Raw genomic sequence first — 22,232 nt, 5'->3', positions numbered from 1 at the left:
TTCGGAAGTAAAAAATTGGCTGTCCATTAATAAAGTACATATAACAATGATTAAAAAGCAATAGGGGTCTACTTATTGTTTTTCTCACTCCGGAAATCCTTATAGCATTAAAGGAAAATACTACAGGCACCTGGTGTTGGTTATTTTCCTTTTAATAAAAAATATACATGATTGATAGAACATTGTTTTAATTATAGATATTGAAATTTCCATTGAATTTCAGAAATTTGCATAAATGTAGACTGATAGGCGTGGAATCTGAAGATGAGTGATGAATATATTATCAGTCGATTATTCATATCTATGTCAGTAGGTCCTTGTTACCGGAATTTCTGTTCAGATCATAAATAAGCAAATTGTTTGATATATTTATAATACTTTCATAATTATTAGCTCACAAAAAAAATTGTCTATGAAAAAAAAAGAAAGAAAAAAGGTAGAATATCGCAGGTATCAGCAAGCGAGACTAAATCCGGAAATGTTATATCAGACGGATTCAGTTTTTACAATTACCGACGCCTCCATATTTCCCGCGGTATTTTTATTATTTTTAAACAAAACAGTGATCTATTTACATATTTGTATTCAGTGAATTCATTTAATGTATCCAAGAGTTTAAGATGACTACAAACAATGTAAATGAGAAACAGCAGATGGTGAATAGATGGATATTAGATTATACAATCTCGTTGGTGTGGAAGGATTTTGTAGAATGTGGATCTGTTGACCGCAATAATAACAGAGATCTTGTACAATGTAATTCGCTGCATGACACTACGTTGTCTCTTAAGTCTTAATCAGATTTTGCATGAATTTACCATGTTATGTTTATTTGTATGACTGTTAAAATACTTAGTTATTTTATGCAGATTTTTTAAAAACTGTTTAGATAAATTGTGTGCACTTTCTCAACCTAGAAAAATTTCTTTTCTAATTTTAACATTTTTTCAACAAATATTCACAGGGCTTTGAAATGGGTTCTTTTTCGTACAGGTTCTGATAATCTCTGTTGAGATTCTACTGGGCTAGATATTTGGACTGACGCCCAATAGAATCTCAACAGAGATTAAGGTTCTGAGGTTTCAAAGTGAGGAAAGTGGCATTTCAGTGTTTCAGTGATTATCAATATTATTGATTTTTCTTCAATAGAATTGAAATTTTTAAAGGCCTTTAGAAAAGAATGTTGTACATCAATTGCTAGATATCATAGGCATCAGAATGGGGGGGGGGGGCAATTTTTTTTTGCAAATGTATACATTAAATAGGCATTGAAAATTGGGGTTTACCTATTTTTGTTGGTTTAACCCCTCACTTTCAATTAGCCCCCCACTTTTGATTTCCTTCCGATGCCTATGGATATCATGTGTAGCATTATTTTCATAAGTTTTAGTCACAGGCACTTGTTTCAGAAATTAATTTTTAACCCAATTTTTGTTATTATTAATTATTATACCCATAGTGTAATAATAACAGAAGGTATGACTATCTTTTAAATCTGAATTACTGAGTGACTTAAACCCCACCCCCCCACCCCACCCCCTCCTTCCTCAGAAATGCACTCATTTACACTTTCAGAGGAAATGCATTGGCAAACTGTTTATAACCAAGGACTAATGTAGGGCACATTTACCTCCAATATTCGGTGTTTTTCCCCTGGAGAAAATTTCCCCTGATGATCTTATTTTCCCCTTTTGATACAATAATAAAAACCTTGAATATTTTTTTTTCTTTCATAAATTATAACTGAAAATTTAAAATAAAAATTTTCAGTATATAAGAAATATTGATTTACTTTGCTACTTAATGCACATTAAATTGCCATAAAAATGCTGCAATTCAATTTATCCCCAAGCATGGCTTGCCCTGCACTCATTTGAATGGTTCCAGACCCCAGCTGATTTTCCCATTTTCTCCAGAAAAGGTAGTTTCCCCAAAAACCTAAATTAATCCCTTATAACAATTTTCTTCCATGATAATTTATCTACACAACTACATGTATATATGGTATGCTTGTCTTTATTTTCTTTTATCTTCGTAAACAATATGAAAACTCTGCTCGCCAAGCAGAAAAGTCAAATCAACCATTGAGATGTGAGGAGCGGGATACTAAATGTAATTCGGACTTAGATACCGTATGTTATTATCATACTATGGGTTAAAAATTTATTTCCAAAACAAGTGCCTGTGGTTTTAGTTTATATTAATGATAAATTGAAAATAATACATATGTTCTATGAGACATGTTTATCTATTTACCATAATTTATTTTTTAAAATAATATTTTTTAATACTAGGAAAAAAAAACAACAACATTGAAATGCACTTCTAAAATTTTGATTATATACACTGACAACTAATTGCATCTTTTGTTAAGGGATCCTTGCCCAGCAGTTGTTTGAGGAACCTGAGGACCTACAGATCTACATCTTGCCTCTGATATGTCGCTTGGTGGATGGAGAGACCTATGACACAAAGTATGTAGAAGAAAGCAATCTGACTGTACTGGAGGATGCTGCTGGAATTCTGGAGACTTTTTTGAAAGATGCCGCACGGTCTCTCCAAAAGGAGGGTCTAGATTTTTTAGACGAACTCAAACAACAGGTACTAGCAGTCTTGCAAAATAATTCACAAGTTTTATGAACCATGTATATAGCTGTTTCATTTGTTATTTGTAACAAGAAAAACAGAATTAATAACAATTCGAACTGTAAAGTATAGAGGAAAAATGGGTTTCTCACTCACAGGACATACAAAGTTGTTAATATGTACAATAGAATTCAGAGAGGGGTAGGGGGAAATACCTCTCAGACACTTACATTTTAAAAGTGAGTATAATCATAAAGAAGTTCCTTTTTTTCTTTTATAAATCACACATGTAGACTGAATTTTTGTGCCAAATTCAATCCCCTCGTATTATTAACAGTTGTTGACCAACCTTGTTTGCATAATTTTGAAAGAAAACCAAAGCAAATTATAAAGAATCCAATTAACTTGCTTTTTTCCAATGTTTTCAGGCTGTGTTTGTTTGCTGCAGAGATGACAATTTTGAGGCAGCAAAAGATGTTTATACTCGACAGTTTTCTGGGAGTGGAAAAAATCAACAGGAATATAAAGAGGTTGTATCTTCTGAATTACTGAGTAGATTTTGTGTGAGCGCAATGAACAGATTGAAAATGATGATCAAATGCATAACAGAAAACCTTTAAATTACTGTCATTCATCTAAACAGCTTTATACATGTCCTCACCTGATTCATTTGTTAATTTTCCACATGCAGCTCCAGGTTTTTAAAAAAATATTTTTGAAGGGATTTGTCTCTTCAAAATATTAACTTTTTTCTTTATCTAGAAATGTTGCTGTATTTGACTAAACATTTCTGCATAGAAATAATTAAGGCATACTTTTGTAGATTAAGGGAAATAACAAGAATGCTTTCAAGTTTTGTAACAATTTTATAAACTGATAAACACAAAATAACTTCTTCCCTACTTTAATGTCAGAAGATTACATCTAACAGTTTATTAATCTATTAATTTCCATAGAATTACACGTTCTCGTTTCTCTTGGATGTACAGCATATCTCAGTTGTCAACAGCATATCTCAGTTATCAAGCCATTTGCTTTTTATTAATTTTCCATGCAGCTTCATCAAGTCTTTTGTTTATTATTTCTGTGATGAAGACTTATAAATAGGCACACATTTTACTTATCCCAAGTCAGGCCTGTTTGTGTTAGACATGGGGGGTTGTCCATCTTGTTGGTCCATATTAATCCACGGCTTTGCTATGTCTTCTGTAATGGTCCTGACTTAGACTCTCTGTTAACCTTCCAAAATTATAATGTTGAATTTTCTGTACACAATCTAAGGAGTAATCAGACACTAGAAAAATTTCCCCCAAAAAATGAATTCTTCTATAGCAGTCCAGCAGCTGTGCCCTCTCTGTAAGCTCAGACTGTCTGATAGAATCTTCTGTCTGCAGTTGTCCTCCCTTTTAGAAAATTCTAGATACTGTGTTTGGTTTATGTAACCTAGATTTTGATGACATCACAAGATGTCAATTAAGATCATCAATTGGGTGAAGTTTTAGACAGTATGAATTTGACTGTCTGATTCTGTTACAGGTAATCAGAAAATTGATAAAAAGAGTACTTAAGAAAGCTTTACTAGTTAAAAAAAAGAATTTAAAAAAAAAAAACTGCAATACTTGTATTACCTTCACTTTGAAGGTTGATCATATACTAGTATTACCCTCACTTTGAAGGTTGATCATATACTAGTATTACCCTCACTTTGAAGGTTGATCATATACTAGTATTACCCTCACTTTGAAGGTTGATCATATACTAGTATTACCCTCACTTTGAAGGTTGATCACAGGTAAACATAATGTAAACCTTGTTTGATTTCTTAAATAATGGATTTCATTCTTTAAAACTTACACATAAAAATCTTAATTTAAGCACATTGAGAATTGTAAAACTAGACAAAGAAATCACTATTTTAGCATATTGAGAATGATTTTAATTTTCAACAGATTTTTGTGCTAAGGTTAAAATAAATGTGCTAATGTCTTTCAGAACAACAACAGAGAAATCCAGAAGCTGCTGAAATCAGAAAATCCCAAACACAGCACACTTGATACACATGGATATGGTGACTTCCTTCATAAAGCGCAGGAATTCCTCAGACACTTCGTCAAAACAGAGGAACCAGTATTGTTACAGGCAACTTCACTTTTCCCAGTAAATTTGATTTCACGAGAAGTATAATTGCTTTGTTTTCACATGTCTAAAACATTATTTGAAAGTCATTAAAAGCACAGAAGATGTTTTGTTTTGTCAGTAGGAACATTTTTGGGGAATAGAAGCTTGATTACATGCAAATGTATAGTTAGTATAGCTGGCTGTGAAAGGAGAAAAATACATGATTTGAAAGTACATGTAAAAGAATCTTTCATGGCATAAAGAAACCAATTTAACACATGTTTACCCTTTCTCTCCCCTGTCTTGTTTATCTCTTTCTCCTTTATATTTTGTGATGTCACAGCAGGTTTACGTGAAAGTGATGAAGTAAAGTAATGCAGATTCATTTTTAAAATATGGAAAACATTGAGATTAATGTATCATATGATAAAAAGAATCTCCCATGCTTTATGATGAAATATGATTTTTATCCAACTTGTCTTTTTTTTAGCTCACCTGAGCCGAAGGCTCAAGTCAGCTTTTCTGATCAAAAGTTGTCCGTTGTTTGTCATCGTTGTTGTCGTTGTCGTCGTTGTGGTAAACTTTTCACATTTTCATCTTCTTCTCAAGAACCACTGGGCCAATTTCAAACAAACTTGCTACAATGTATCCTTGGGTTAAGGGGATTCAAGTTTGTTCAAATGAAGGGCCATGCCCTCTTCCAAGGGGAGATAATTATGAATTAGTGAAAAATTAATAGCATTTTTAAAAAATCTTCTTCTCAAGAACCACAAGGCCAGGAAAGATGAAACTCTTGTGGAATCATCCTCAGGTAGTGTAGATTCAAGTTTGTTCAAATCATGACCCCCGGGGGTAGGGTGGGGCCACAATGGCCGATCAAAGTTTTAGATAGGAATATATAGGAAAAATCTTTAAAAATCTTCTACTCAAGAACCACTAGGCCAGGAAAGATGAAACTCATGTGGAATCATCCTCATGTAATGTAGATTCAAACCTGTTCAATTCATGACCCCCGGGGGCAGGATGGGGCCGCAATGGCCAATCAACATTTTACATAGGAATACATAGGGAAATCTTTTAAAATCTTCATCTCAAGTACGTCAAAAGCCATGATTAGTGATATTTATATGGAATCATCCTCAGGTAGTGTAGATTCAAGTTTTTTTTCAAATCATGACCCCTGGGGGCAGGATGGGCCCACAATGGCCGATCAAAGTTTTACATAGGAATATATAGGGAAAATCTTCTTCTCAAGAACCATTGAGACAGGAAAGATGAAACTCATGTAAAATCATCCTCAAGTAGTATAGATTCAAGTTTGGTCAAATCATGACCTCCGGGGGTAGGGTTGGGCCACATGGCCGATCAAAGTTTTACATAGGAATATATAGGGACGTCTTTTAAAATCTTCTTCTCAAGTACTTGAAAGCCATGATTAGTGATATTTATATGGAATCATCCTCCTTAGTGTATATTCTAGTTTGTACAAATCATAACTCCCAGGGATAGGGTGGGGCCACAATGTGGGATCAAAGTTTTACATAGAAAAATAAAGGAAAAAATCCCAAGAACAGAAAGGCTATGTTTAGTCATATTGACATTATGTAAGCATCCTGATATATTGAAGATTTAAATTTGTTCAAATCATGGCCCTTTGGGGTAAGGAGGGAAGCAATGGGGAATCAAACTCAAATTATTCCGAACTGTCAAAGTAATATATAGGAACAAAAATTTTTTAAAAAGTCTTTTTATCAAGAACAGCAAAGTCATATGCTGTATTGATATGAAGGCATTCTCAAGTAGTATTAAAATTCAAGCCCCCCCCCCCCTCTTAGTAAACTTTTCAGTTCTGATCTGATTTGTGTTTTTTCCTACCCAATGTGCTCAGGTGAGTGATGTGGCCCCTGGGCCTCTTGTTTTATATCCACGCGCCAAGGCATGTGGATAAAAAAACACACAACTCATTGGATAAAAATCATATTTGACCACAAACCATTGGAGATCCTGTATTAATTGCATGACACAAAACAAGACATGTTTGAATTTATTCTTAGTTACTTGGAAGGCAGGTCACTGAGATCTTTAATGAAATATGATAAAACCTTAGTAACTATATGGCCCGGAATCATCACACAGCACTTAAATAGCAATTCATCCTAGGTTTAAGCTATGTCACACCCTACATTAAAACCACTTTTACATTTAATTATAACAACTCAAGGATAACTTATATTGGCAATAGATATAGAAGAATTGTTTTCAGGGAGGTAATCCCTTAAATCTTAGAATAATGTGGTAACCTTATACAAATATTCTAATTTCAAGATATACACACTTTAGCTCACTTTCAAGATATACACATTTTAGCTCACTTTCAAGATACACACATTGTAGCTCACTTTTAAGTTATACATGTACACTCTTTCAACTTTCAGGATATGCAAATTTTAGTTCATGTGAACAGAGAGTTTAGGTGAAATTTTCTGTCAGATGAAATTTTGTGCGATTCTTCACCCTTTTGTCAATCTGTAACTTTAAGCATTTTGGACTTCTCGTTGACAAGAACTACTGGGTCAAATTCAACCAAACTTGACACACAGCATCCCTGGATGAATAGAATTCATGTTTGTTCAAAAAAAGAATACATCCTTTTTCAAAGGAAGATAATTTTAAGAATTAGTGAATTTTAATGGCACCTTTTAAAAATTTTCTCAAGAAATATGGAGCCACAAGATTTGACTAAATATGAAGGTAAATTTATATTTTATGGGATAACAGGTGAATTTTGGTATTTTGAACATTGATATCTTAGATACTATGATTATGTGAAAGTCAAGTGATTTAAAGGTTCAAAGCACTTTTTCTTTTAAAAAAATGTAAGCTCAATACATGTATCTCAAATCTTGGAATATATGTTCAAGATACTGAGGTTTGACTCTATTTTGCTTGCCTTTAGTTTCACTTTTCACTCTCATTTCCTAAACATGAAGCAACATTAAAGGTTTTTTGCCCAGCAGATTTTAAAAAAATTCCTCTCTAAAAGAAAGTTTGTTTTTTTTCAGATGGCAAACAAGAAATGGAAACAGCAGGTCAAAGGGACAACAAACCATCATGACAAATTTCAAGACAAGTATGATGTCACAGTCTTATCACCCTTATCTAAACTTGCCTCCAGTTTACTTCAACTAGGACAATGGCAATCTAATTAAAATTTGATTCTACATCTGCTCCCCGATTTTGTATATGTCGTGAGATCCGCCTTGCACATAAAAATCAGAATCGGATGGAAGATCAAATTTTAATAAAGATTGGAACAATGACTTGTTAAACAGACACACTGTCACAGTCTTTTCACCACTAACAAATTTTCATCACTAACGTGTTTTTTCTTTACTTTGAAAAAGACAAATAAAGTTAGTAAAAAAAAAAATACTTTCATAATCTTTTCACCACTTACAAATGACCTCTGTTTACTTTGACATGCCAAGTACCTGGTAACAGATATTTGCACCTCTAACAAATGTCTGTATATTTACTAAAAAGCCTTGGACAGATTGTAGAGATTCTCATCTGCATCACCATTTAAGGGTTTTTAGATCAACTGAGGGGGGGGGGGGTACAATATGGGAACTGCTTTTTCAAAGCAGGACCAAAGTAACTCAGGTGAGCATTGTAGCCTATGGATATTCTTCATGTACATATTATATGTATTCTGTTTAAGAACCCTCTCTACACTGCACACTAAAGAATTCTGATTTTAAGGTAATTTTTTGCCCTTAGATCTAAATTCTAAAAAATAGAAATTTACACAATATTACTCAATTTGTAATCAATTCAAGTATTTTCAACATTTCAAAAGGCCAAGATAAATTTAAACGTGTTATTTACTTGCATTTTCTCTATTGAAGTAATTAACAGTGAATTTCTATTCACTGATACTGTATTGTCTTTGAACGTTTTTCCCGGGGGTAAATGCCACGCACCATACATTGAAAATTAAATAAATAAGCTCAATATTAACTCCTTTATACAATATGTTTTTCTCAATGTCAAAAAAAATTTTGCACTTGTGTAGAGAGGGTCCTTAACCACTTATTTTACTTCATATATTTTATTTAGGATTGTAAATTTAGAAACATTAACAAAAGTGTGTGAAAGCATGAGAAGTAAACCAAAAGACAAGAGTTGGCCAAACTTCATGGAACAGAGGGAGTTAAGAGAACACTTACAGAAGGTAATGATAGAAAGTTCTTCTTCTTCAAAGGTTGCCATCGCCATGTTGTACTTTTATGTATGCAAAGTAAAATATGCAAATGTATGTAGTTTATGTGTGCTTTTAGAGAGATATTTATTTCAAACTTGCCAGATGAAATATTTGAATGCTGTTTCATGCTATAATTTTTTAAACACAATAGATACATCAAGACTTAAACCTGAATTTAAATAAATTATTTTTGTTATGTTTTAGGTCAATACAGAAAAAACAAATCTAGTGAATTCAAATGCCAATGCCAATACAGGTAATAGAAATTAGATATTTTGACAGCCTTAGTTACAGGAAATCTTGAACTTGTATATCAGTAATCTAGTATGAATTAATTGAAAATAAAGCAAATTTAGCTAAATTGTTGGAAATTTTCTTTTTATAGCATCATCTTCAGCAAGCAGCTCAAGTCCCGTAAAGTAAGTACTTAAAGTTTTAATTTTAATAATTTTATTTAGTGATAATAGTAGGATGATCTATGCATAGCTCTTTAGTAATTCTATGATGGTTAAACAGGTCTGGCCGATTTTCAAATATGGAAGTCAAGAACGATAAATGAAAGTTGCTGTAAATATACATCATGTACACATAATTATTTTTCTGTCCAATCAGACAACAGCATTTTTACACACTTCAAAACATATAATAAAAGCACAAAAAGAAAACGTGCTTTTGTTTGTTTTTTTTTCCTCAAAAAGATTTTTTTAACAAAAAATCTTAAGAAGTAAGATGAAAACTTTTGAAGAATAAGGTATTCCCCACATATTTACCGTGAACAACCTTGACATTTATATCTCTGTAAAGAAAAAATTGCATAATACAATGCAATCATTTACGGAGGAATAAATCACACCAGCAAGTTCTTATCAACTTCAATTAATTTATAGCATTTACCAGAATATAGTATATATGTTGGTAAATATAATTTTGCGTACCCGTCCGATTTTCATCAATGATGCTTAATTTTCATGTGTATAGATCCACCTCACACAAGTGTTTATCGTTTGGACTACATATAGTTTTAAAATACCACGGGTTTCATGAGCACCGAATACTAAGCTGTGCAGACTTTTAAATGGGCATAAGAAAAGGTGTTAGCCATAAAACGTGGAGAAACGAGAATAATTTTACATGATTGCGTACGCTTTATCCTATCCCAATATTTTACCTCTCATACCAGAAACTGCATAGACGATTTTGTTATAAACATTGAAAAATAATTAAGACTGTTATCCATTCGAAAAGATTTTTATGTCAGGTTCTAAAAACTGAAAATTTCCCGTATTTATATCAAATTTTTAACGTAAGTTTAACTTTTGGGATTGCTACCTCCTAGTGACAGATTTTTAATCCCACTTAAAACGTATTCTAAGCTTTTAAGTTGTGTTTGTTCACGGTAGAATCGTCATAAATATTTTATTATTCCAAAATGTGCATAAAGTTTACAAAGAGTTTGTTTTAAAAAAATCTTCTGAGCAAAAAACTTTAGAACCACGTGTTTTACTTATTTTCACATGTGTTTGTTTAAATGCTGGTATAGGATTGGTCAGAAAGACAAGCACCTTGTTTATTCTGTGTATTTATAGCAATATACGGTTATCGCTTTTGACTTCCATATTTGGAAATCGTCCAGACCTGTTAAATGCATCTTGTATATACAATAAACATACATTTTCCCATTAGATCATAATTGTGGGGAACCACAATTTCTGTTCATTTGGCAGGTAAAAGATTTTTAGTCATCTGAGTTTACTCAGGTGACTTTTTGCTATCTGTTTTCGTCCTGCAGGATGTGTCATCCGTCATGCTTCAACATTGGAACATTTTCAGCTTCTTTTAAACCATGGCCCATTTTCAACCAATTCTGAATATTAGCCTAAATTGATGGGTGAAGGGGAGTAAAAATTATGAAATTCATAGCCCCTACCCCCTTGGGGCCTGGGGCTAAAACCATCAAAATCAACAATCTTTAAAATCTTCTTGGTGGGTTCCTATTTTATACAAAGATTACGGTACTTTAACCTGAGGGTTTGTCATGACTTTGACCGATGATCCTTTGTGCAAGTTCAAGGTCACTGAAAAATAAGTTCATAATTTGTGTTCGGTCCGTATCAATAGTATTGATGTTGTATTAGGCTATGACTTAGTTTCAAATAACAATCAGTTCTATATTGACCAAACCTGAATGGATGCACATCTGGATCCAAGGATACACAGTACTGGACTTGCTTTGGATGCTGGATATGACCTACATTTTCCAGATGAGAGACCAGGTTAAAGTTTTTGGAGCAGGTCAATCACCAAGAAACTAAAAGCCCTGTATTGACCAAACTTGCCTTGATAGTACATCTAAAGATGCACAGTAGTGGACTTACTTCATTATGCTAGATCTGACCTACAATTTTCTGACGAGTAACTAGGTTAAAGTTTTAAAGCAGTCTCATTTTCAAGTAACTTTAATCCCTATATTGACCAAAATTCGATTTGTACGCATGTTTTTGTTATACGGGCTGTTTCTCGGAGATGGCTGGGACAATCTTCCTGAAACTTTCCTCAAAGGAAGATCACTGGTTGTAGTTGTGTTGTGTACTCATTCAGTTTCAAAATGGCTATCGTTGCCATGGAAACCTGCAAAAAGCTACGAATTTTGTCCGTGAGTGTTCTCTCTGGTCCCTTGAACATTCGTCATGAAACTTTTTTTTATTTTAGTGATTAGTAATTGTAGTTGTGCGACTTGCATTTAAAATTTTCAGAGGTCGGAAAAACAACCTCAAATGTCAAACCTCAAAACCTGATGTTAAAAAGTTATACATTTCCTGTTTATTCAAATATAGGATAGACGAAGTCCCTTCTATAGTATATTTTAGGTAATATCATTACATTGAATAAAGTTAAACTCCATATTCCACAGATAAAAGGTCTTCATGCATTTATTTCAAAGATAGTGAAAAGGGGTTGTTGTCATGGCATCTACCTAATACATTTGAGGTCGTTTTTCAGCTAGTCAGAAAGGCCCGAGAAGTTGCGATTGAACATAGTGGGGGTATTTGTACTTTTATTACCAGTCCCTGGTAGAGTATTCTGAAAGTAGAACATACTGGGGTTGTCAAACACTTGAACTCATATGGTTACTGGTATCTGTTACATGAGAACACAGCTGGGTTGTTTGTTTAACACTGTGGGGTTACTAAGATATCTGATATTTTCTATCAGAACATATTGGGGTTCTTGTCTTACACTTTGTGGGGTTAGTGTTGTCTATTATCTTTATAAGAGTAGATAATGGGGTTGTTGTCCTAACACTTTGTCTAACACTTTGTGGGGTTATGTTGTCTATTATCTTTATAAGAGTACATAGTGGGGTTGTTGTCCTAACACTTTGTGGGGTTAGTGTGGTCTATTATCTTTATATAAGAACATAGTGAGGTTGTTACACTTTATTGGGTAAGTATTGCCTATTATCTTTAACAGAGTACATAATGGGGTTGTTGTCCTAACACTTCATGGGGTTAGTGTTGTGTATTATCTTTATAATAGTACATAGTGGGGTTGTTGTCCTAACACTTTGTGGGGTTAGTGTTGTCTATTATCTTTATAAGAGTACATTGTGGGGTTGTTGTCCTAACACTTTATGGGGTTAGTGTTGTCTATTATCTTTATATAAGAACATAGTGAGGTTGTTACACTTTATCAGGTAAGTATTGTCTGTTATCTTTATTAGAGTACATAGTGGGGTTGTTGTCCTAACACTTTATGGGGTTAGTGTTGTCCATTATCTTTATATAAGAACATAGTGGGGTTGTTACACTTTATCGGGTAAGTATTGTCTATTATCTTTATTAGCTCACCTGAGCCGAAGGCTCAAGTGAACTTTTCTGATCACATTTTGTCCGGCGTCCGTCTGTCTGTCTGTAAACTTTTCACATTTTCGACTTCTTCTTAAGAATCGCTGGGCCAATTTCAACCAAACTTGCCACAAAGCATCCTTGGTTGAAGGGGATTCAAGTATATTCAAATGATGGGCCACGCCCTCATTCAAGGGGAGATAATTGGGAATTAATGAAAATTTGATGGTATGTTACAAAAATCTTCTTCTCAAGAACCACTGTGCCAGGAAAGATGAAACTTATGGAGAAATATCCTCAGGTAGTGTAGATTCAATTTTGTTCAAATCATGACCCCCTGGGGTAGGGCGGGGCCACAATGGCCGACCAAAGTTTAACATAGAAATATATAGGAAAATTCTGTAAAAATCTTCTTCTCAAGAATAACATAGCCATAATTGATCATATTTATATGGAAGCATCCTCAGGTAGTGTAGATTCAAGTTTGTTCAAATCATGACCCCGGGGTAGGGCGGAGCCACAATGGCCAACCGAAGTTTTACATAGAAATATATAGGAAAATTCTGTAAAAATCTTCTCAACAAGAATAACAAAGCCATAATTGATCACATTTATATGGAAGCATCCTCAGCTAGTGTAGATTCAAGTTTGTTCAAATCATGACCCCCGGGGGTAGGGAGGGGCCACAATGGCCGACCAAAGTTTTACATAGAAATATATGGAGAATTCTGTAAAAATCTTCTTCTTAAGAATATAAAAGCCATAATTGATCATATTTATATGGAAGCATTCTCAGGAAGTGTAGATTCAAGTTTGTTCACATCAATTCCCCTGGGGTGGGGGGGGGGGGAGGCACAATGGCCAAACAAAGTTTTACATAGAAATATATAGGAAAATTCTTTACAAATAATCTTCTCAAGAATAGCAAAGCAATGATTGGTCATGAGACTACTTTTGGATTTAAACTTTTCAATAATAAACCAATTTCTACTTTTTCCTAGCCACAGTACTCAGGTGAGCGCTGTGGCCCATGGGCCTCTTGTTAGAGTACATAGTGGGGTTGTTGCCCTAACACATTATGGGGTTAGTATTGTCTATTATGTTTATATAAGAACATAGTGAGGTTGTTACACTTTATCGGGTAAGTATTGTCTATTATCTTTATTAGAGTACATAGTGGGGTTGTTGTCCTAACACATTATGGGGTTAGTATTGTCTATTATCTTTATATAAGAACATAGTGGGGTTGTTGTCCTAACACTCTATGGGGTTAGTATCATCTATTATCTTTATATAGGAACATAGTGGGGTTGTTGTCCTAACACTTTGTGGGGTTATTGTTGTCTATTATCTTTATATGAGAACATAGTGGGGTCGTAATACTTTATGGGGTTATTGTTGTCTATTATCTCTATATAAAAACATAGTGTGGTTGTTTCACTTTATGGGGTTAGTGTTGTCTATTATCTTCTTAAGAGTACATAGTGGGGTTGTTGTCCTAACACTCTATGGGATTAGTGTCATCTATTATCTTTATATAGGAACATAGTGGGATTGTGTTTTCCTAACCCTTTATGGGGTTAGTGTTGTCTATTATCTTTATTAGAGTACATTGTGGGGTTGTTGTCTATCACTTTGTGGGGTTAGTGTTTTCTATTATCTTCATTAAAGTACATAGTGGGTTTGTTTGGCTTACACTTTATGGGGTTAGGGCTGCATTTCATTTCTGGAATTTTTGGTAATTATCAACTTTTCATTTCCGACATTTTTTTGTTTTCATTTCTGACATTTTTCAAAAACATGATTATGTAGTACCTATATTAACAGATTTGATTACTTATGAAAAATTTAAAGGATTAAATCATAAATAAATCATTGAAATCTAATTTTGTAAATCTATCAGTGACTTGGACATAAGTATGGTGCTGTCACTGACAATTAATTTAGTGCACATTAAATGTGGTGAAAAAGTTTTATGCTCATTGAACATTTTTATCTAGACTTAGTGCTACATGTATGCATATATGTATAGATGTTTTTTCTTTGTTTTTTTTTTTTTTTTTAATTTATTAATATTTTGGTATAAATACGTTTAAAATTCCATTTTCTTTTACTTAGAAAATTGAATTGCCGCACAGGTAAATTCCGGAAATGAAAAGAAAATTATGTCGGAAATGAAAACAAAAAATGTCGGAAATGAAATAAAAAAATGTCGGAAATGCTATGCATATTTCCGGAAATGAAATGCAGCGGGGGTTAGTGTTGTCTGTTATATCTATATAACATAGTGGGGTTGTTTGTTTAACACTTTGAGGGGTATTCTTGTCTATCATCTTCATGTGAAAACATGATAGGTTAGTTTACTTTGGTGCATGTTATCCTTAAATAACGTTTTTGCATTGTTACTGGTATTTAGTAGTAGAAAAATGTTATTGCTATTTCCCTTCTAAGTTCTTCAGATAAACAGCAACAATTTTCAATTTTAAGTATTGGTAATTAGTTGCTTGTAAAGTAGACTTGATATAAACCTTGTAAATAATTTATATCCTTTAACCCCACAAATATAGATAATCACCCAACAATTGTACTATTGTCACCATTTTACTAGTAATAACCCCACAAAACCACATGATAACCCTGCACCTTCCATAAAATGCACAATGTACCTCTCAACTGTATAGCTGTCCGCAAAAACTTTAACCTTGCCCATAACTTTTGATTTAGTGGAGCTGTTACTTTCAAATTTCACATGTGTATTCCTTGTGACAAGACCTTTCTTTGGGTACCACCAAATTTGACCTTGACCTTGGAGTTTGACCCACTTTTACACAAATATTCCAAACTTTTACTTTGGCCATTGGATATTACTAAATAATAATAAGACTTATAAGAATGCACAGTACTAGACATGCTTTGGATGCTGGATCTGACCAACATGTTTTAAATGAGTGACCAGGTTAAAGATATTTGAGCAGTTCGATCACCAAGAAACTATAAAGCCTCTCTGAACCAAACTTGCAAGCGCAGTACAGTTAAGGTGCGCAATGGAAATATCGCCTAAATTTTGTATTTAAAAATGTAATCGTAATCGGGAAGGCGATTATTTTTAGTACATTATTTACATCTGATAATTGTAATTATGATTAATAACTACATATCGAGGACAATTATATTTTATATTTAGACTAGTCACGTGATGCGGCAGTCACGCGATTTTAGCACATTGACTTGAAGTTTTGATGTTACATATAAATATCACTAGTGCAAGGGCATAACCAATTTAAATTTTTAAGTTTAGTATGTAAATATTCTCAACATGCATTGTAGTTTCTAAAAAGTGCTGCGACCCTATCTACATTCTGCAATTGTATTGTTAAAATTATACTTGTACGACCAAATGCTATATTTTTTGCTGGTCAGCGGCATGAAATATTGATATAATTAAATTGTGTTTAAGATTTCAACAGGATCGCAGCACTTTTCAGATACCTTAATAGTTCTTTAGTTAAAATGTAAAAGCTTACTTTGATCCATAGAGTGTATGCCCTTGCACTAGATCGATTTATCAAGACCCCCCACATTACCCTCCGATGTACTTGCATACAAATATACGGCAGTGTCAATTAAATAAAGTAATGTACAGAAAATATATTAATAAAAGAGTGAAGAAGGCATTAAATTCAAGTTATTGGCCCATAGAATATCTGTAAATAATATTTTATTTAATTAGAGAATACATATTTTGTTGAGAAAATACTACTTGATCTGTCTCTCAATGCATACAAACTACGTCACGTTGTAAGAAATGACGTCATATTGACAAGTGTATTGCGATCAGTGACTTGTTTATAACTTGTTATGTGGGATTTAACTAACGACAACACAACACGCTGTAGTAAGTTTTTATGTAGTTTGATGATTTCTTACTGGTTAAATTAGCAAATAAACTCATTTTGTGGTATTTTGAAGGTATGTTGTATGACGTATATTGTGAATGATGTCATAGTAAAGTTTTCCCGTACAAATTAGGCTCCGCCTCCTTTTTGTAACCTTAACTGTGCTGCGAGGCTGATGCATCAATGGATGAAAACTAAAACTTGCTTTAGATGCTGGATTTGACTTGCATTTCCTGGATGAGTGACTAATTTAAGTTTTTAGATACCTAAGTATTCCCAAGTAATTGCAAATTAAAAATTTTAAAAGTAGGTCAAACTCCAAGGTCAAAGGTCTTGCTATCAAATAAAAGGTCTTGTCACAAGAATTCAATATGTAAAGTATGAAAGCACTAGCCCTAACCCTTTAAAAGTTATAGTCAAAGTTTGCTTTTTAAAGGTAGGTCAAACTCCAAGGTGGAAGGGTCAAAGTTCTTGGTATACACTGAAGGGTCTTTTCACAAGGATTACATATGTGAAGTATGGGATCACTAGCCCTTAGTGTTCAAAAGTTATAGCCAAGTTTAAAGTTTTTTTCATAAGTACGAAAATCTCCAAGGTCAAAGTCAAAGTAATTGGTATCATATGAAAGGTCTTGTCAAAAATAATTACAAATGTAAAGTATGGAAGCCCTAGTCCTAACTGTTCAGAAGTTATGGCCAGGGTTAAAATTTTTAAAAAGTAGGTCAAATGCCAAGGTCAAGGGTCAAAGGTCTTGCTATCAAATAAAAGGTTTTGTCACAAGGATTAAATATGTAAAGTATAAAAGCACTCGCCTTAACCTTCTAAAAGTTATGGTCAAGATTTGTTTTTTAAAAATAGGTCAAACTCCAAGGTCGAAGGGTCAAAGTTCTTGGTATCCAGTGAAGGGTCTTTTGACAAGGATTATATATGTGAAGTATGAAAGCCCTATCCTTTACCGTTCAAAAGTTATGGCCAAGGTTAAATTTTTTTCATAAGTAAGGAAATCTCCAAGATCAAGGTCAAATGGTCATGGTGGGTCAAACTCCAAGGTCAAGGTCAAATTTGGTGGTACCCAAAGAAAGGTCCTGTCACATAGAATACACTTGTGAAATATGAAGGTCATAGCTCCACTAAATCAAAAGTTATGAGCAAGTTGAAAGTTTTTGCAGACAGAGAGACAGACAGACAGAGAGACGGACAGACAGCTAGACAGACGGACGGACACGACAAATACTATATACCCCCGAAACTTCGTTTACGGGGGCATAACAAGCATTATATATGTCACTAGTATATAATTACAAAATAAGTGTTTATTATAAAACTTAAAGAAAGAGCGATAAACTTCGGAGATGGTTGTCAACATATTGGTGCACTTATTGCATGAAAGAACAAAACAAGAGGCCCATGGGCCACATCGCTCACCTGAGAATATTTTGTCATATTGTTCTTTAACAGATTCCCCCCTTGTAATACATATTGTGGCCCCGCCCTACCCCCTGGGGTCATGATTTGAACAATTTAGAATCTACACTACCCCACAATGCTTCCACATGAGTTTCAGCTTTTCTGGCCCAGTGGTTCTTGAGAAGAAGATTTTCAAAGATTTTTCCTATATATTTCTATGTAAAACTTTGATTCACCATTGTGGCCCCGCCCAACCCCCGGGGGTCATGATTTGAACAATTTAGAATCTACACTACCCACAATGCTTCCACATGAGTTTCAGCTTTTCTGGCCCAGTGGTTCTTGAAAAGAAGATTTTCAAAGATTTTTTCAATATATTTCTATGTAAAACTTTGATTCCCCATTGTGGCCCCGCCCTACCCCCGGGGGTCACGGATTTGAACAATTTAGAATCTTCACTACCCCAGGGTGCTTCCACATCAGTTTCAGAAGATTTTCATAGAGTTTTCCTAAATATTTCTATGTAAAACTTTGATTCCCCATTGTGGCCCCGCGCTACCCCCGGGGGTCATGATTTGAACAATTTAGAATCTACACTACCCCAGGGTGCTTCCACATCAGTTTCAGCTTTTCTGGCCCAGTGGTTCTTGAGGAGAAGATTTTTAAAGATTTTTCCTATATATTTCTATGTAAAACTTTGATTCACCATTGTGGCCCCACCCAACCCCCCGGGGGTCATGATTTGAACAATTTAGAATCTACACTACCCCACAATGCTTCCACATGAGTTTCAGATTTTCTGGCCCAGTGGTTCTTGAGAAGAAGATTTTTCCTATATATTTCTATGTAAAACTTTGATTCACCATTGTGGCCCCGCCCTACCCCCGGGGGTCACGGATTTGAACAATTTAGAATCTACACTACCCCAGGGTGCTTCCACATCAGTTTCAGCTTTTCTGGCCCAGTGGTTCTTGAGAAGAAGATTTTTAAAGATTTTTCCTATATATTTCTATGTAAAACTTTGATTCCCCATTGTGGCCCAGCCCAACTCCCAGGGGTCATGATTTGAACAATTTAGAATCTACACTATCCAAGGGTGCCTCCACATAAGTTTCAGCCTTATTGGCCCAGTGGTTCTTGAGAAGAAGATTTTTTAATGACCCCACCCTATTTTTGTCTTTTCTTGATTATCTCCCCTTGTGAGGGGACTTGGCCCTTCATTTAAACAGTTTAAATTCCCCTTCACCCAAGAATGCTTTGTACCAAGTTTGTTAAAAATTGGCCCAGTGGTTCTTGAGAAGAAGTCGAAAATGTGAAAAGTTTACAGACGGACAGACAGACAGACCGACGGACGACGGACAAAATGTGATCAGAAAAGCTCACTTGAGCCTTCGGCTCAGGTGAGCTAAAAAGTGGAATGTCTTATCAAAGAGAATCTAGAACTCCAAACATGTCTTACACAAGTTTTCTCTTTAGTTGAGGTTTATAACATGGACCTACATGAAGGACCATCAGTGTTTATGTTAAAATTTCAACAAGTTCACTTTTTCTTTGAGGGAAGTCCAAATACTAGTCTCAAGGTTAATTTTCTTTTGTCCAACAGTGTTTTTGGAAAAAAGCATTCATTTGAAGGAACATTTACGGAGCTTAGCCTCTGTATTCATTAGATGTCATTCAACAATCAAAGGAAGAATTTACAATTTTATGTATGTCATGGTGATCGAATACTATTCATCAATTTTGGCATCCCTATAAACAGTATCCTGAAGTGTTTTGATATGGGTACATACTACATAGACAAAAAAAAGTTAACATGGAATACTTGTAGGGGTTAAAATACATATATAATAAAAAAAAAATTCTTCTGCCTTCTTTTTTTATGATCGCATTTTGCATTACTTTTTGAATGACCCTTGTATATATACTGTGACAAATTCACACAGATTTTTTGTGACTGCATATATTAATCCCATGTGGGGAAAAGTATGTGTACAAGTATATTTATTTCTATTAAAGGAGGAAAATTGCTGAAATCTCGGATTCACAAGAAAACAGGAGAAAGTCATTGGCAACAAGGATACAAGCAAAAACAAACATGAACCCTAGAGTGATTTTGAATGAGGAACTTCCAAAGATAGCTAGCCCATCTAAGTCAAGTAAGGCCGTGGCCTCGCCCGGGAAGTTAAGGAACCCCTGGCTGGAGGCGGAAGTGAATGACTTCTATCAGGGTGTACAAATCTTTGGTGTTGGAAACTGGAGTCAAATCAAGGATGCCATGAAAACCTCCCGAACTAACGTACAGCTGAAGGATAAGTGGCGAACAATTCTTAAAACAGGTGAAATTACAAGACTGGAGAAAGAATTTGGACACTTAAATTCAAGGAAGGGGAAAAAATAAGCTTGCAGATAGCAAGGATCCTTGATTGGTATCAAAATAATCAATATTTGTTGTGCAATTTGGAAGACTTTTACTGTTTCAGCAACTTTTATCTACCGTACGTAATTTTATCCTTATACATGTATTAAGATAAGAACAATTTTAATACTTCTTTTATTTCCACAATGGAGTTCACTGCATGTACATGTAAATGTCATCATATTGAACAGAAAAATCAATAAGATACAAGAAGAACTGTAAACATGAAAAGAGTAATATGAAAGATATTCATTTTGTTCAGATATAAGTACATGTGATTAAAACATTGAGAAAAAGTATCACCTGTTGTAAAATTTCATTTCAGTTAAGCACAATTATGAAAAAAAATGAAGTATGTTTAATCATAGGATAGCATTTTTTCTATTGCTATCCGTTTTTGTCCGTCTTGCGTCGTGCGTTAACATTTGAACATTTTCAGCTTCTTCTCTGAAACCATTGAACCAATTTCAACCAAATTTGGCATATAACATCTATGGGTGAAGTGGAACAAAAATTGTGAATTTCATGGTCCCTGCCCCCCTGGGGCCTGGGGGTGGGGCAAAAAGCACTAAAATTAGTGCAATCTTTAAAAATCTTCTTCTTTACTCCCAGACATCAAGCAGTCAAACTGTTGGTATGTTTGTAATCAGCAATGAGTCCTCTACAAAAATTGTGAAATTCATGGCCCCAGGGTCAGGGGTTCTGGTATTGATTATATAGTGAAAATGCATTATTTCTTTGAAAATCTTCTTCTCTGTTCCTAAGTATTAAATAAACTAATTAAGGACACAGTTATGGCGAGCAAGAGTGCCTCACCAAAATTGTAAATTTTATGGCCCCAGGGTCAGGGGTTCTGGTGTTAGGGCGGGGCTCTATTGATTATATAGTGAAAATGCATTAAATCTTTGTAAATCTTCTTCTCTTTTCCTGAGTATTTAATAAACTAATTAAGTAATAGTTATGGTGAGCAAGAATGCCTCTACCAAAATTGTGAATTTTATGGCCCCAGGGTCAGGGGTTCTGGTGTTAAGACAGGGCTCTATTGATTATAGAGTGAAAATGCATTAAATCTTTGAAAATCTTCTTCTCTGTTCCTGAGTATTAAATAAACTAAATTAGTATATAGTTATGATGAGCAAGAGTGCCTCTACCAAAATTTTGAATTTTATGGCCCCAGGGTCAGGGGTTCTGGTGTTAGGGCGGGGCTCTATTGATTATATAGTGAAAATGCATTATTTCTTTGAAAATCTTCTTCTCTGTTCCTGAGTGTTAAGGTTCATAAACCCTCTGCTCAGTCATATGAAATTCTTCTTTAACTTTTATGATTTTCCAAAGGAAATGTATATTCTGAATAAAATACAAACAATTATAGCGTGGCTTGCGGGGCAAAATTTGACAAAAAAGGCACTTAAACTTGACAAATTTATGAAGGAATAAAAGACATTTGTGTCATTAAGAGTTATCTCTCTTATCAGAATATCAATGTACCTTAAATAAACTAATTAAGTACATAGTTATGATGAGCAAGAGTGCCTCTACCAAAATTATGAATTTTATGGCCCCCGAGTCAGGGTTCTGGTGTTAGGGTGGGGCTCTATTAATTATATAGTGAAAATGCATTAAATCTTTGAAAATCTTCTTCTCTGCTCCTAGGTATTAAATAAACTAACTAAGTGCATAGTTATAATGAGCAAGAGTGC

The 22,232-nt window shown here is 34.2% G+C and overlaps 1 protein-coding gene across 1 annotated transcript; it reads left to right on the top strand.

The window, feature by feature from the left end:
- The first annotated feature begins 544 nt into the window (after window positions 1–544).
- Window positions 545–20,626, top strand: LOC134243118 (telomeric repeat-binding factor 2-like). The gene is made up of 9 exons (XM_062725339.1): window positions 545–756; window positions 2,375–2,601; window positions 3,015–3,116; window positions 4,579–4,743; window positions 7,767–7,834; window positions 8,824–8,938; window positions 9,173–9,224; window positions 9,354–9,387; window positions 20,133–20,626. Exons 1-9 carry the CDS (start codon window positions 621–623, stop codon window positions 20,512–20,514), a joined length of 1,281 nt encoding a protein of 426 aa, XP_062581323.1. The 5' UTR covers window positions 545–620; the 3' UTR covers window positions 20,515–20,626.
- Window positions 20,627–22,232: the final 1,606 nt, after the last annotated feature.

This window comes from Saccostrea cucullata, unplaced genomic scaffold, assembly GCF_032062105.1.
Source record: "Saccostrea cucullata isolate Sc308-1 unplaced genomic scaffold, CSIRO_AGI_Scuc_v1 ctg161, whole genome shotgun sequence".
NCBI classification, from domain to species: Eukaryota; Metazoa; Mollusca; class Bivalvia; order Ostreida; family Ostreidae; genus Saccostrea; species Saccostrea cuccullata.
This window is presented reverse-complemented; position numbering and strand designations above follow the sequence as displayed.

Bases quoted from the DNA above. Each gene is read 5' to 3' on its own strand.
- LOC134243118 (XM_062725339.1), top strand. From the start codon at position 621: ATGACTACAAACAATGTAAATGAGAAACAGCAGATGGTGAATAGATGG. The intron at 7,835-8,823 runs GTATGATGTCAC...TATTTTATTTAG, and splicing joins CATGACAAATTTCAAGACAA to GATTGTAAATTTAGAAACAT. The intron at 9,388-20,132 runs GTAAGTACTTAA...TTTCTATTAAAG, and splicing joins AGCAGCTCAAGTCCCGTAAA to GAGGAAAATTGCTGAAATCT.